At 47.7% G+C, this 12134-nt stretch overlaps 1 protein-coding gene across 2 annotated transcripts in view; it reads right to left on the bottom strand.

The window, feature by feature from the left end:
• xpo6 (exportin 6) overlaps nt 1–12134 on the bottom strand; it is a 165987-nt gene that overhangs the window by 116132 nt on the left and 37721 nt on the right. For both annotated transcript variants that reach the window (XM_084325637.1, XM_084325638.1), the window contains exons 5-6: nt 6138–6297; nt 1461–1538 (exon numbers count right to left, since the gene is read on the bottom strand). In XM_084325637.1, the coding sequence (XP_084181763.1) occupies nt 1461–1538; nt 6138–6297 (238 nt within the window). The remainder of the gene's footprint in view (nt 1–1460; nt 1539–6137; nt 6298–12134) is intronic.

Here is a 12134-nt window from a genome sequence, read left to right as displayed (position 1 = left end):
ATGGATACATCTTGATATTTGTCTAGTCTAGTGTGTTCATTAGACGGGTGAAATCCTCTTTCAGTGCCTCTGTGCCTGTTTTCGTAGGCAGTTAGCCTCTGGTATGCGTGCCATTAGCGTTAGCCATGCTTCTATGCCTCTTTTCTTTTAATTTTTTATTTTTTTTTATTATATTCGACTAAGAGGTTGGCCAGTCGACTACGGCCCCTTTCGCCCGATTAGTCGACTAATCGATTAATAGGGGTCAGCCCTAGAATGCACATGTGTGTGTGTGGACTACTGTACTATTACAGGTATTGAAATGAACAATGCAACTTCCTTACAAAACATTAACCCTTTCTCTGCCACGCTTATATCCATCCTTGTAGCCAGTCTGCCAGCTCTATTTGTCTATGGAGATGTTCACCTACTTTGCAGGGCTATAACTTTTTAAATTGTATTGCTAAATTGACATTACTATGGCCCATTCAACATCGATTAGCTATCGTTCAGGGTGTAGGAACGTTTTACTTTTTCATTCACACATTCATACAAAAATACGGTCTAGAGTATAAATATTTTTATCGTTTTCTGCAGTATTTCATAGAACGTGAGTTATAGCCATTTATGCATATATTACATCATCAAATGCAGTTTGATATCGATTGACGCCAGATAAAAAATTTCAATTGTACAAGGTCCTAAACGTCATGACTCATCATCTGCTGGTGACCGGAGGGGGGGGGGGGGGGTCGTTTATAATGCAATAACCAACGTTAAATGAATCATGTAGTATGGGTGATATATTGATCATAGCAGTTTGTATGGATAATAATAATCAAAAACGCTGAAACTCACCGCAGCTTCCTCGTAGCGATGGCGGATGATACTGGAGCAAAAAGATCGATATTATGGGATGTTGATCAAGGCGAACCATTTCCGGGTTGTATAATACTATATACGTCCAAATAATGTTGTTTATCGAGTTATGGCAACAGATCGATTATCCAGTGTGTCCAGATGGAGTCCCGCGAGCGATAGCGAGTGGCGGACGGAATAGGGGGGACACCAAGCACTTCCGGCCCCACTTCCGGTTTGGCAACTCGCCGTTCGGCCACCAGGTGGCGGTATTGAAGCGCTGGAGAGTTGAGCGGAGTCCTATAGCACCAGTCAATGATCCGTGGGTGAAATATGAATACCATGACAGAAATTTGAAATATTGATCTCAAAGACGCTGTAAAACGTCATTGGCAGATTACGCATGGCGAGGAATGATGTCTTAACACGTCATTGGCGATTAAAGGGTTAAATATCGATACTTGACGTCCCTGTATTGATACAGTATCGCCACGCAAAGTATCGCGATACTACTACGTATCGATTTCCCCCCCACCCCTACTAATGATGGCTAACAGCAAAAGAAGACTGAATGACATCATACATTGTGGAGTAGATCAGGACTGAACGACATCATCACTCACCGCTGTCTCCTGAGGTGGGTGAGGGAGGGGGCGTGGTGGCAGTGACATGGTGCTTGTCCCAATACGTCTCCAGGATACCTGCAGAGCAAGCAGAGAGGGGACAACAGGACAGGTTTAGAGGAGTAGTCTCACCTGTCTGTCAGTAGTCTCACCTGTCAGTCAGTAGTCTCACCTGTCAGTCAGTAGTCTCACCTGTCAGTCAGTAGTCTCACCTGTCAGTCAGTAGTCTCACCTGTCTGTCAGTAGTCTCACCTGTCTGTCAGTAGTCTCACCTGTCAGTCAGTAGTCTCACCTGTCTGTCAGTAGTCTCACCTGTCAGTCAGTAGTCTCACCTGTCAGTAGTCTCACCTGTCAGTCAGTAGTCTCACCTGTCAGTCAGTAGTCTCACCTGTCAGTAGTCTCACCTGTCTGTCAGTAGTCTCACCTGTCAGTCAGTAGTCTCACCTGTCTGTCAGTAGTCTCACCTGTCAGTAGTCTCACCTGTCTGTCAGTAGTCTCACCTGTCAGTCAGTAGTCTCACCTGTCAGTCAGTAGTCTCACCTGTCAGTCAGTAGTCTCACCTGTCAGTCAGTAGTCTCACCTGTCTGTCAGTAGTCTCACCTGTCAGTAGTCTCACCTGTCAGTCAGTAGTCTCACCTGTCAGTAGTCTCACCTGTCAGTCAGTAGTCTCACCTGTCAGTAGTCTCACCTGTCAGTCAGTAGTCTCACCTGTCAGTAGTCTCACCTGTCAGTCAGTAGTCTCACCTGTCAGTAGTCTCACCTGTCAGTCAGTAGTCTCACCTGTCAGTAGTCTCACCTGTCAGTCAGTAGTCTCACCTGTCAGTAGTCTCACCTGTCAGTCAGTAGTCTCACCTGTCAGTCAGTAGTCTCACCTGTCAGTAGTCTCACCTGTCAGTCAGTAGTCTCACCTGTCAGTAGTCTCACCTGTCAGTCAGTAGTCTCACCTGTCAGTCAGTAGTCTCACCTGTCAGTCAGTAGTCTCACCTGTCAGTCAGTAGTCTCACCTGTCAGTAGTCTCACCTGTCAGTAGTCTCACCTGCCAGTCAGTAGTCTCACCTGTCAGTCAGTAGTCTCACCTGTCAGTAGTCTCACCTGTCAGTCAGTAGTCTCACCTGTCAGTCAGTAGTCTCACCTGTCAGTAGTCTCACCTGTCAGTCAGTAGTCTCACCTGTCAGTCAGTAGTCTCACCTGTCTGTCAGTAGTCTCACCTGTCAGTCAGTAGTCTCACCTGTCTGTCAGTAGTCTCACCTGTCTGTCAGTAGTCTCACCTGTCAGTAGTCTCACCTGTCAGTCAGTAGTATCACCTGTCAGTCAGTAGTCTCACCTGTCAGTCTGTAGTCTCACCTGTCTGTCAGTAGTCTCACCTGTCTGTCAGTAGTCTCACCTGTCAGTCAGTAGTCTCACCTGTCAGTAGTCTCACCTGTCAGTCAGTAGTCTCACCTGTCAGTCAGTAGTCTCACCTGTCAGTAGTCTCACCTGTCTGTCAGTAGTCTCACCTGTCAGTCAGTAGTCTCACCTGTCTATCAGTAGTCTCACCTGTCAGTCAGTAGTCTCACCTGTATGTCAGTAGTCTCACCTGTCAGTCAGTAGTCTCACCTGTCTGTCAGTAGTCTCACCTGTCAGTAGTCTCACCTGTCTTGTCAGTAGTCTCACCTGTCAGTAGTCTCACCTGTATGTCAGTAGTCTCACCTGTCAGTCAGTAGTCTCACCTGTCTGTCAGTAGTCTCACCTGTCAGTAGTCTCACCTGTCAGTCAGTAGTCTCACCTGTCAGTAGTCTCACCTGTCTGTCAGTAGTCTCACCTGTCAGTCAGTAGTCTCACCTGTCAGTAGTCTCACCTATCAGTCAGTAGTCTCACCTGTCTGTCAGTAGTCTCACCTATCAGTCAGTAGTCTCACCTGTCAGTCAGTAGTCTCACCTGTCAGTAGTCTCACCTATCAGTCAGTAGTCTCACCTGTCTGTCAGTAGTCTCACCTGTCAGTAGTCTCACCTATCAGTCAGTAGTCTCACCTGTCTGTCAGTAGTCTCACCTGTCAGTAGTCTCACCTATCAGTCAGTAGTCTCACCTGTCAGTCAGTAGTCTCACCTGTCAGTAGTCTCACCTGTCAGTCAGTAGTCTCACCTGTCAGTCAGTAGTCTCACCTGTCAGTCAGTAGTCTCACCTGTCAGTAGTCTCACCTGTCAGTCAGTAGTCTCACCTGTCAGTCAGTAGTCTCACCTGTCTGTCAGTAGTCTCACCTGTCAGTCAGTAGTCTCACCTGTATGTCAGTAGTCTCACCTGTCAGTAGTCTCACCTGTCAGTCAGTAGTCTCACCTGTCTGTCAGTAGTCTCACCTGTCTGTAGTCTCACCTGTCAGTCAGTAGTCTCACCTGTCTGTCAGTAGTCTCACCTGTCAGTCAGTAGTCTCACCTGTCAGTCAGTAGTCTCACCTGTCAGTCAGTAGTCTCACCTGTCAGTAGTCTCACCTGTCAGTAGTCTCACCTGTCAGTCAGTAGTCTCACCTGTCAGTCAGTAGTCTCACCTGTCTGTCAGTAGTCTCACCTGTCAGTAGTCTCACCTGTCAGTCAGTAGTCTCACCTGTCTGTCAGTAGTCTCACCTGTCTGTCAGTAGTCTCACCTGTCAGTAGTCTCACCTGTCAGTAGTCTCACCTGTCAGTAGTCTCACCTGTCAGTCAGTAGTCTCACCTGTCTGTCAGTAGTCTCACCTGTCTGTCAGTAGTCTCACCTGTCAGTCAGTAGTCTCACCTGTCAGTCAGTAGTCTCACCTGTCAGTCAGTAGTCTCACCTGTCAGTAGTCTCACCTGTCAGTCAGTAGTCTCACCTGTCAGTCAGTAGTCTCACCTGTCAGTAGTCTCACCTGTCAGTCAGTAGTCTCACCTGTCAGTCAGTAGTCTCACCTGTCAGTCAGTAGTCTCACCTGTCAGTCAGTAGTCTCACCTGTCTGTCAGTAGTCTCACCTGTCTGTCAGTAGTCTCACCTGTCAGTCAGTAGTCTCACCTGTCTGTCAGTAGTCTCACCTGTCAGTCAGTAGTCTCACCTGTCAGTAGTCTCACCTGTCAGTCAGTAGTCTCACCTGTCAGTCAGTAGTCTCACCTGTCAGTAGTCTCACCTGTCTGTCAGTAGTCTCACCTGTCAGTCAGTAGTCTCACCTGTCAGTCAGTAGTCTCACCTGTCAGTAGTCTCACCTGTCAGTAGTCTCACCTGTCAGTAGTCTCACCTGTCAGTCAGTAGTCTCACCTGTCAGTCAGTAGTCTCACCTGTCAGTCAGTAGTCTCACCTGTCAGTCAGTAGTCTCACCTGTCAGTCAGTAGTCTCACCTGTCTGTCAGTAGTCTCACCTGTCAGTCAGTAGTCTCACCTGTCAGTCAGTAGTCTCACCTGTCAGTCAGTAGTCTCACCTGTCAGTAGTCTCACCTGTCAGTCAGTAGTCTCACCTGTCTGTCAGTAGTCTCACCTGTCTGTCAGTAGTCTCACCTGTCAGTCAGTAGTCTCACCTGTCTGTCAGTAGTCTCACCTGTCAGTCAGTAGTCTCACCTGTCAGTAGTCTCACCTGTCTGTCAGTAGTCTCACCTGTCAGTCAGTAGTCTCACCTGTCAGTAGTCTCACCTGTCAGTCAGTAGTCTCACCTGTCAGTCAGTAGTCTCACCTGTCAGTCAGTAGTCTCACCTGTCAGTCAGTAGTCTCACCTGTCAGTAGTCTCACCTGTCAGTCAGTAGTCTCACCTGTCAGTCAGTAGTCTCACCTGTCAGTCAGTAGTCTCACCTGTCAGTCAGTAGTCTCACCTGTCAGTAGTCTCACCTGTCAGTCAGTAGTCTCACCTGTCAGTCAGTAGTCTCACCTGTCAGTCAGTAGTCTCACCTGTCAGTCAGTAGTCTCACCTGTCTGTCAGTAGTCTCACCTGTCAGTCAGTAGTCTCACCTGTCAGTCAGTAGTCTCACCTGTCAGTCAGTAGTCTCACCTGTCAGTAGTCTCACCTGTCTGTCAGTAGTCTCACCTGTCAGTCAGTAGTCTCACCTGTCTGTCAGTAGTCTCACCTGTCAGTCAGTAGTCTCACCTGTCAGTCAGTAGTCTCACCTGTCTGTCAGTAGTCTCACCTGTCAGTAGTCTCACCTGTCAGTCAGTAGTCTCACCTGTCTGTCAGTAGTCTCACCTGTCAGTCAGTAGTCTCACCTGTCAGTAGTCTCACCTGTCAGTCAGTAGTCTCACCTGTCAGTCAGTAGTCTCACCTGTCAGTAGTCTCACCTGTCAGTCAGTAGTCTCACCTGTATGTCAGTAGTCTCACCTGTCAGTAGTCTCACCTGTCTGTCAGTAGTCTCACCTGTCAGTCAGTAGTCTCACCTGTATGTCAGTAGTCTCACCTGTCTGTCAGTAGTCTCACCTGTCAGTAGTCTCACCTGTCAGTAGTCTCACCTGTCAGTCAGTAGTCTCACCTGTCAGTCAGTAGTCTCACCTGTCAGTAGTCTCACCTGTCAGTAGTCTCACCTGTCAGTAGTCTCACCTGTCTGTCAGTAGTCTCACCTGTCAGTCAGTAGTCTCACCTGTCAGTCAGTAGTCTCACCTGTCTGTCAGTAGTCTCACCTGTCTGTCAGTAGTCTCACCTGTCTGTCAGTAGTCTCACCTGTCAGTCAGTAGTCTCACCTGTCAGTCAGTAGTCTCACCTGTCAGTCAGTAGTCTCACCTGTCAGTAGTCCCAGCACGGTGGGCACCTGCTCCAGCAGCAGTTTGCGCAGCTCTTCCTTCCTCGCCACGCTCAGGTCCTCTCGGGGGCAGGCCAGCTCCTCTGAGGTGGTCTTCAGCAACACCAGGCCCAGCGAGGCCAGCGCCGGAGACTGGATCAGCTGCAGGGACACAGGGACACAGGTCAACTCAGTGAGGTGCAGGGCAACAGGTCAACTCAGTGAGGTGCAGGGCAACAGGTCAACTCAGTGAGGTGCAGGTCAACAGGTCAACTCAGTGAGGTGCAGGGCAACAGGTCAACTCAGTGAGGTGCAGGGCAACAGGTCAACTCAGTGAGGTGCAGGTCAACAGGTCAACTCAGTGAGGTGCAGAGCAACAGGTCAACTCAGTGAGGTGCAGGTCAACAGGTGAACTCAGTGAGGTGCAGGGCAACAGGTCAACTCAGTGAGGTGCAGGTCAACAGGTCAACTCAGTGAGGTGCAGGTCAACAGGTCAACTCAGTGAGGTGCAGGTCAACAGGTCAACTCAGTGAGGTGCAGGTCAACAGGTCAACTCAGTGAGGTGCAGGTCAACAGGTCAACTCAGTGAGGTGCAGAGCAACAGGTCAACTCAGTGAGGTGCAGGTCAACAGGTCAACTCAGTGAGGTGCAGGTCAACAGGTCAACTCAGTGAGGTGCAGGTCAACAGGTCAACAGGTCAACTCAGTGAGGTGCAGAGCAACAGGTCAACTCAGTGAGGTGCAGGTCAACAGGTCAACTCAGTGAGGTGCAGGTCAACAGGTCAACTCAGTGAGGTGCAGGTCAACAGGTCAACTCAGTGAGGTGCAGGTCAACAGGTCAACTCAGTGAGGTGCAGGTCAACAGGTCAACTCAGTGAGGTGCAGGTCAACAGGTCAACTCAGTGAGGTGCAGGTCAACAGGTCAACTCAGTGAGGTGCAGGTCAACAGGTCAACAGGTCAACTCAGTGAGGTGCAGGTCAACAGGTCAACTCAGTGAGGTGCAGGTCAACAGGTCAACTCAGCTCACCTGCACCCATCACACACAACAGTGTTGAAGGACGACATCATCCTCTAGGGGGCAGTGCAACATGTCAGAGAAAAGGCTGCCATTTACTGACACAACTGAGGAAACGCAAGTGGCCCAATCGCAGTTTCCTCTTCCAGAGAATGGTACTCGGCATGTTATTGAATCACTCATATTCTTGACGAGACGCCCGATTCCTCTGTGAGTACAGTGTAGGTCTCTCTCCAACAGTACAGTGTAGGTCTCTCTCTAACAGTCTGAATGCACAGGTTTGACTACAGTGTAGGTCTCTCTCCAACAGTACAGTGTAGGTCTCTCTCTAACAGTCTGAATGCACAGGTTTGACTACAGTGTAGGTCTCTCTCCAACAGTCTGAATGCACAGGTTTGAGTACAGTGTAGGTCTCTCTCTAACAGTACAGTGTAGGTCTCTCTCTAACAGTCTGAATGCACAGGTTTGAGTACAGTGTAGGTCTCTCTCCAACAGTCTGAATGCACAGGTTTGAGTACAGTGTAGGTCTCTCTCTAACAGTCTGAATGCACAGGTTTGAGGACAGTGTAGGTCTCTCTCCAACAGTCTGAATGCACAGGTTTGAGTACAGTGTAGGTCTCTCTCTAACAGTCTGAATGCACAGGTTTGACTACAGTGTAGGTCTCTCTCTAACAGTCTGAATGCACAGGTTTGAGGACAGTGTAGGTCTCTCTCTAACAGTCTGAATGCACAGGTTTGACTACAGTGTAGGTCTCTCTCTAACAGTCTGAATGCACAGGTTTGAGTACAGTGTAGGTCTCTCTAACAGTCTGAATGCACAGGTTTGACTACAGTGTAGGTCTCTCTCTAACAGTCTGAATGCACAGGTTTGAGTACAGTGTAGGTCTCTCTCTAACAGTCTGAATGCACAGGTTTGACTACAGTGTAGGTCTCTCTCCAACAGTCTGAATGCACAGGTTTGAGTACAGTGTAGGTCTCTCTAACAGTCTGAATGCACAGGTTTGAGTACAGTGTAGGTCTCTCTCTAACAGTCTGAATGCACAGGTTTGACTACAGTGTAGGTCTCTCTCTAACAGTCTGAATGCACAGGTTTGAGTACAGTGTAGGTCTCTCTAACAGTCTGAATGCACATGTTTGAGTACAGTGTAGGTCTCTCTCCAACAGTCTGCATGCACAGGTTTGACTACAGTGTAGGTCTCTCTCTAACAGTCTGAATGCACAGGTTTGACTACAGTGTAGGTCTCTCTCTAACAGTCTGAATGCACAGGTTTGACTACAGTGTAGGTCTCTCTCTAACAGTCTGAATGCACAGGTTTGACTACAGTGTAGGTCTCTCTCTAACAGTCTGAATGCACAGGTTTGACTACAGTGTAGGTCTCTCTCTAACAGTCTGAATGCACAGGTTTGACTACAGTGTAGGTCTCTCTCCAACAGTCTGAATGCACAGGTTTGACTACAGTGTAGGTCTCTCTCTAACAGTCTGCATGCACAGGTTTGAGTACAGTGTAGGTCTCTCTCCAACAGTCTGAATGCACAGGTTTGAGTACAGTGTAGGTCTCTCTCTAACAGTCTGAATGCACAGGTTTGACTACAGTGTAGGTCTCTCTAACAGTCTGAATGCACAGGTTTGAGTACAGTGTAGGTCTCTCTCTAACAGTCTGAATGCACAGGTTTGACTACAGTGTAGGTCTCTCTAACAGTCTGAATGCACAGGTTTGACTACAGTGTAGGTCTCTCTCCAACAGTACAGTGTAGGTCTCTCTCCAACAGTCTGAATGCACAGGTTTGAGTACAGTGTAGGTCTCTCTCTAACAGTCTGAATGCACAGGTTTGACTACAGTGTAGGTCTCTCTAACAGTCTGAATGCACAGGTTTGACTACAGTGTAGGTCTCTCTCTAACAGTCTGAATGCACAGGTTTGAGTACAGTGTAGGTCTCTCTCTAACAGTCTGAATGCACAGGTTTGACTACAGTGTAGGTCTCTCTCTAACAGTCTGAATGCACAGGTTTGAGGACAGTGTAGGTCTCTCTCTAACAGTCTGAATGCACAGGTTTGACTACAGTGTAGGTCTCTCTCTAACAGTCTGAATGCACAGGTTTGACTACAGTGTAGGTCTCTCTCTCTAACAGTACAGTGTAGGTTTCTCTCCAACAGTCTGAATGCACAGGTTTGACTACAGTGTAGGTCTCTCTCTAACAGTACAGTGTAGGTCTCTCTCTAACAGTCTGAATGCACAGGTTTGACTACAGTGTAGGTCTCTCTCTAACAGTCTGAATGCACAGGTTTGAGTACAGTGTAGGTCTCTCTCTAACAGTACAGTGTAGGTCTCTCTCTAACAGTCTGAATGCACAGGTTTGACTACAGTGTAGGTCTCTCTAACAGTGAATGCACAGGTTTGACTACAGTGTAGGTCTCTCTCTAACAGTCTGAATGCACAGGTTTGACTACAGTGTAGGTCTCTCTCCAACAGTCTGAATGCACAGGTTTGAGTACAGTGTAGGTCTCTCTCTAACAGTACAGTGTAGGTCTCTCTCTAACAGTCTGAATGCACAGGTTTGACTACAGTGTAGGTCTCTCTCTAACAGTCTGAATGCACAGGTTTGAGTACAGTGTAGGTCTCTCTCTAACAGTCTGAATGCACAGGTTTGACTACAGTGTAGGTCTCTCTCTAACAGTCTGAATGCACAGGTTTGACTACAGTGTAGGTCTCTCTCTAACAGTCTGAATGCACAGGTTTGACTACAGTGTAGGTCTCTCTCTAACAGTCTGAATGCACAGGTTTGACTACAGTGTAGGTCTCTCTCTAACAGTCTGAACGCACAGGTTTGACTACAGTGTAGGTCTCTCTCTAACAGTCTGAATGCACAGGTTTGACTACAGTGTAGGTCTCTCTCTAACAGTCTGAATGCACAGGTTTGAGTACAGTGTAGGTCTCTCTCTAACAGTCTGAATGCACAGGTTTGAGTACAGTGTAGGTCTCTCTCCAACAGTACAGCGTAGGTCTCTCTAACAGTCTGAATGCACAGGTTTGACTACAGTGTAGGTCTCTCTCTAACAGTCTGAACGCACAGGTTTGAGTACAGTGTAGGTCTCTCTCCAACAGTACAGCGTAGGTCTCTCTAACAGTCTGAATGCACAGGTTTGACTACAGTGTAGGTCTCTCTCTAACAGTCTGAACGCACAGGTTTGAGTACAGTGTAGGTCTCTCTCTAACAGTCTGAATGCACAGGTTTGAGTACAGTGTAGGTCTCTCTCTAACAGTCTGAATGCACAGGTTTGACTACAGTGTAGGTCTCTCTCCAACAGTACAGTGTAGGTCTCTCTCCAACAGTCTGAATGCACAGGTTTGAGTACAGTGTAGGTCTCTCTCTAACAGTCTGAATGCACAGGTTTGAGTACAGTGTAGGTCTCTCTCTAACAGTACAGTGTAGGTCTCTCTCTAACAGTCTGAATGCACAGGTTTGACTACAGTGTAGGTCTCTCTCTAACAGTCTGAATGCACAGGTTTGACTACAGTGTAGGTCTCTCTAACAGTCTGAATGCACAGGTTTGACTACAGTGTAGGTCTCTCTCTAACAGTCTGAATGCACAGGTTTGACTACAGTGTAGGTCTCTCTCTAACAGTCTGAATGCACAGGTTTGAGTACAGTGTAGGTCTCTCTCTAACAGTCTGAATGCACAGGTTTGACTACAGTGTAGGTCTCTCTAACAGTCTGAATGCACAGGTTTGACTACAGTGTAGGTCTCTCTAACAGTCTGAATGCACAGGTTTGAGTACAGTGTAGGTCTCTCTCTAACAGTCTGAATGCACAGGTTTGACTACAGTGTAGGTCTCTCTCTAACAGTCTGAATGCACAGGTTTGACTACAGTGTAGGTCTCTCTCTAACAGTCTGAATGCACAGGTTTGAGTACAGTGTAGGTCTCTCTCTAACAGTCTGAACGCACAGGTTTGACTACAGTGTAGGTCTCTCTCTAACAGTCTGAACGCACAGGTTTGACTACAGTGTAGGTCTCTCTCTAACAGTCTGAATGCACAGGTTTGACTACAGTGTAGGTCTCTCTCCAACAGTACAGTGTAGGTCTCTCTACAACAGTCTGAATGCACAGGTTTGACTACAGTGTAGGTCTCTCTCTAACAGTCTGAATGCACAGGTTTGAGTACAGTGTAGGTCTCTCTCCAACAGTACAGTGTAGGTCTCTCTCCAACAGTCTGAATGCACAGGTTTGACTACAGTGTAGGTCTCTCTCTAACAGTCTGAATGCACAGGTTTGACTACAGTGTAGGTCTCTCTAACAGTCTGAATGCACAGGTTTGAGTACAGTGTAGGTCTCTCTCTAACAGTCTGAATGCACAGGTTTGAGTACAGTGTAGGTCTCTCTCTAACAGTCTGAATGCACAGGTTTGACTACAGTGTAGGTCTCTCTCTAACAGTCTGAATGCACAGGTTTGAGTACAGTGTAGGTCTCTCTCTAACAGTCTGAATGCACAGGTTTGAGTACAGTGTAGGTCTCTCTCTAACAGTCTGAATGCACAGGTTTGACTACAGTGTAGGTCTCTCTCCAACAGTCTGAATGCACAGGTTTGACTACAGTGTAGGTCTCTCTCTAACAGTCTGCATGCACAGGTTTGACTACAGTGTAGGTCTCTCTAACAGTCTGAATGCACAGGTTTGAGTACAGTGTAGGTCTCTCTCCAACAGTACAGTGTAGGTCTCTCTCCAACAGTCTGAATGCACAGGTTTGACTACAGTGTAGGTCTCTCTCTAACAGTCTGAATGCACAGGTTTGACTACAGTGTAGGTCTCTCTCCAACAGTCTGAATGCACAGGTTTGACTACAGTGTAGGTCTCTCTCCAACAGTCTGCATGCACAGGTTTGAGTACAGTGTAGGTCTCTCTCTAACAGTCTGAATGCACAGGTTTGACTACAGTGTAGGTCTCTCTCTAACAGTCTGAATGCACAGGTTTGACTACAGTGTAGGT

This window comes from Notolepis coatsorum, assembly GCF_963971535.1.
Source record: "Notolepis coatsorum genome assembly, chromosome: 12".
Taxonomy (NCBI): Eukaryota; Metazoa; Chordata; class Actinopteri; order Aulopiformes; family Paralepididae; genus Notolepis; species Notolepis coatsorum.
Note: the sequence above shows the minus strand (reverse complement) of the source record. Positions and strands in the feature narration are given on the sequence as shown.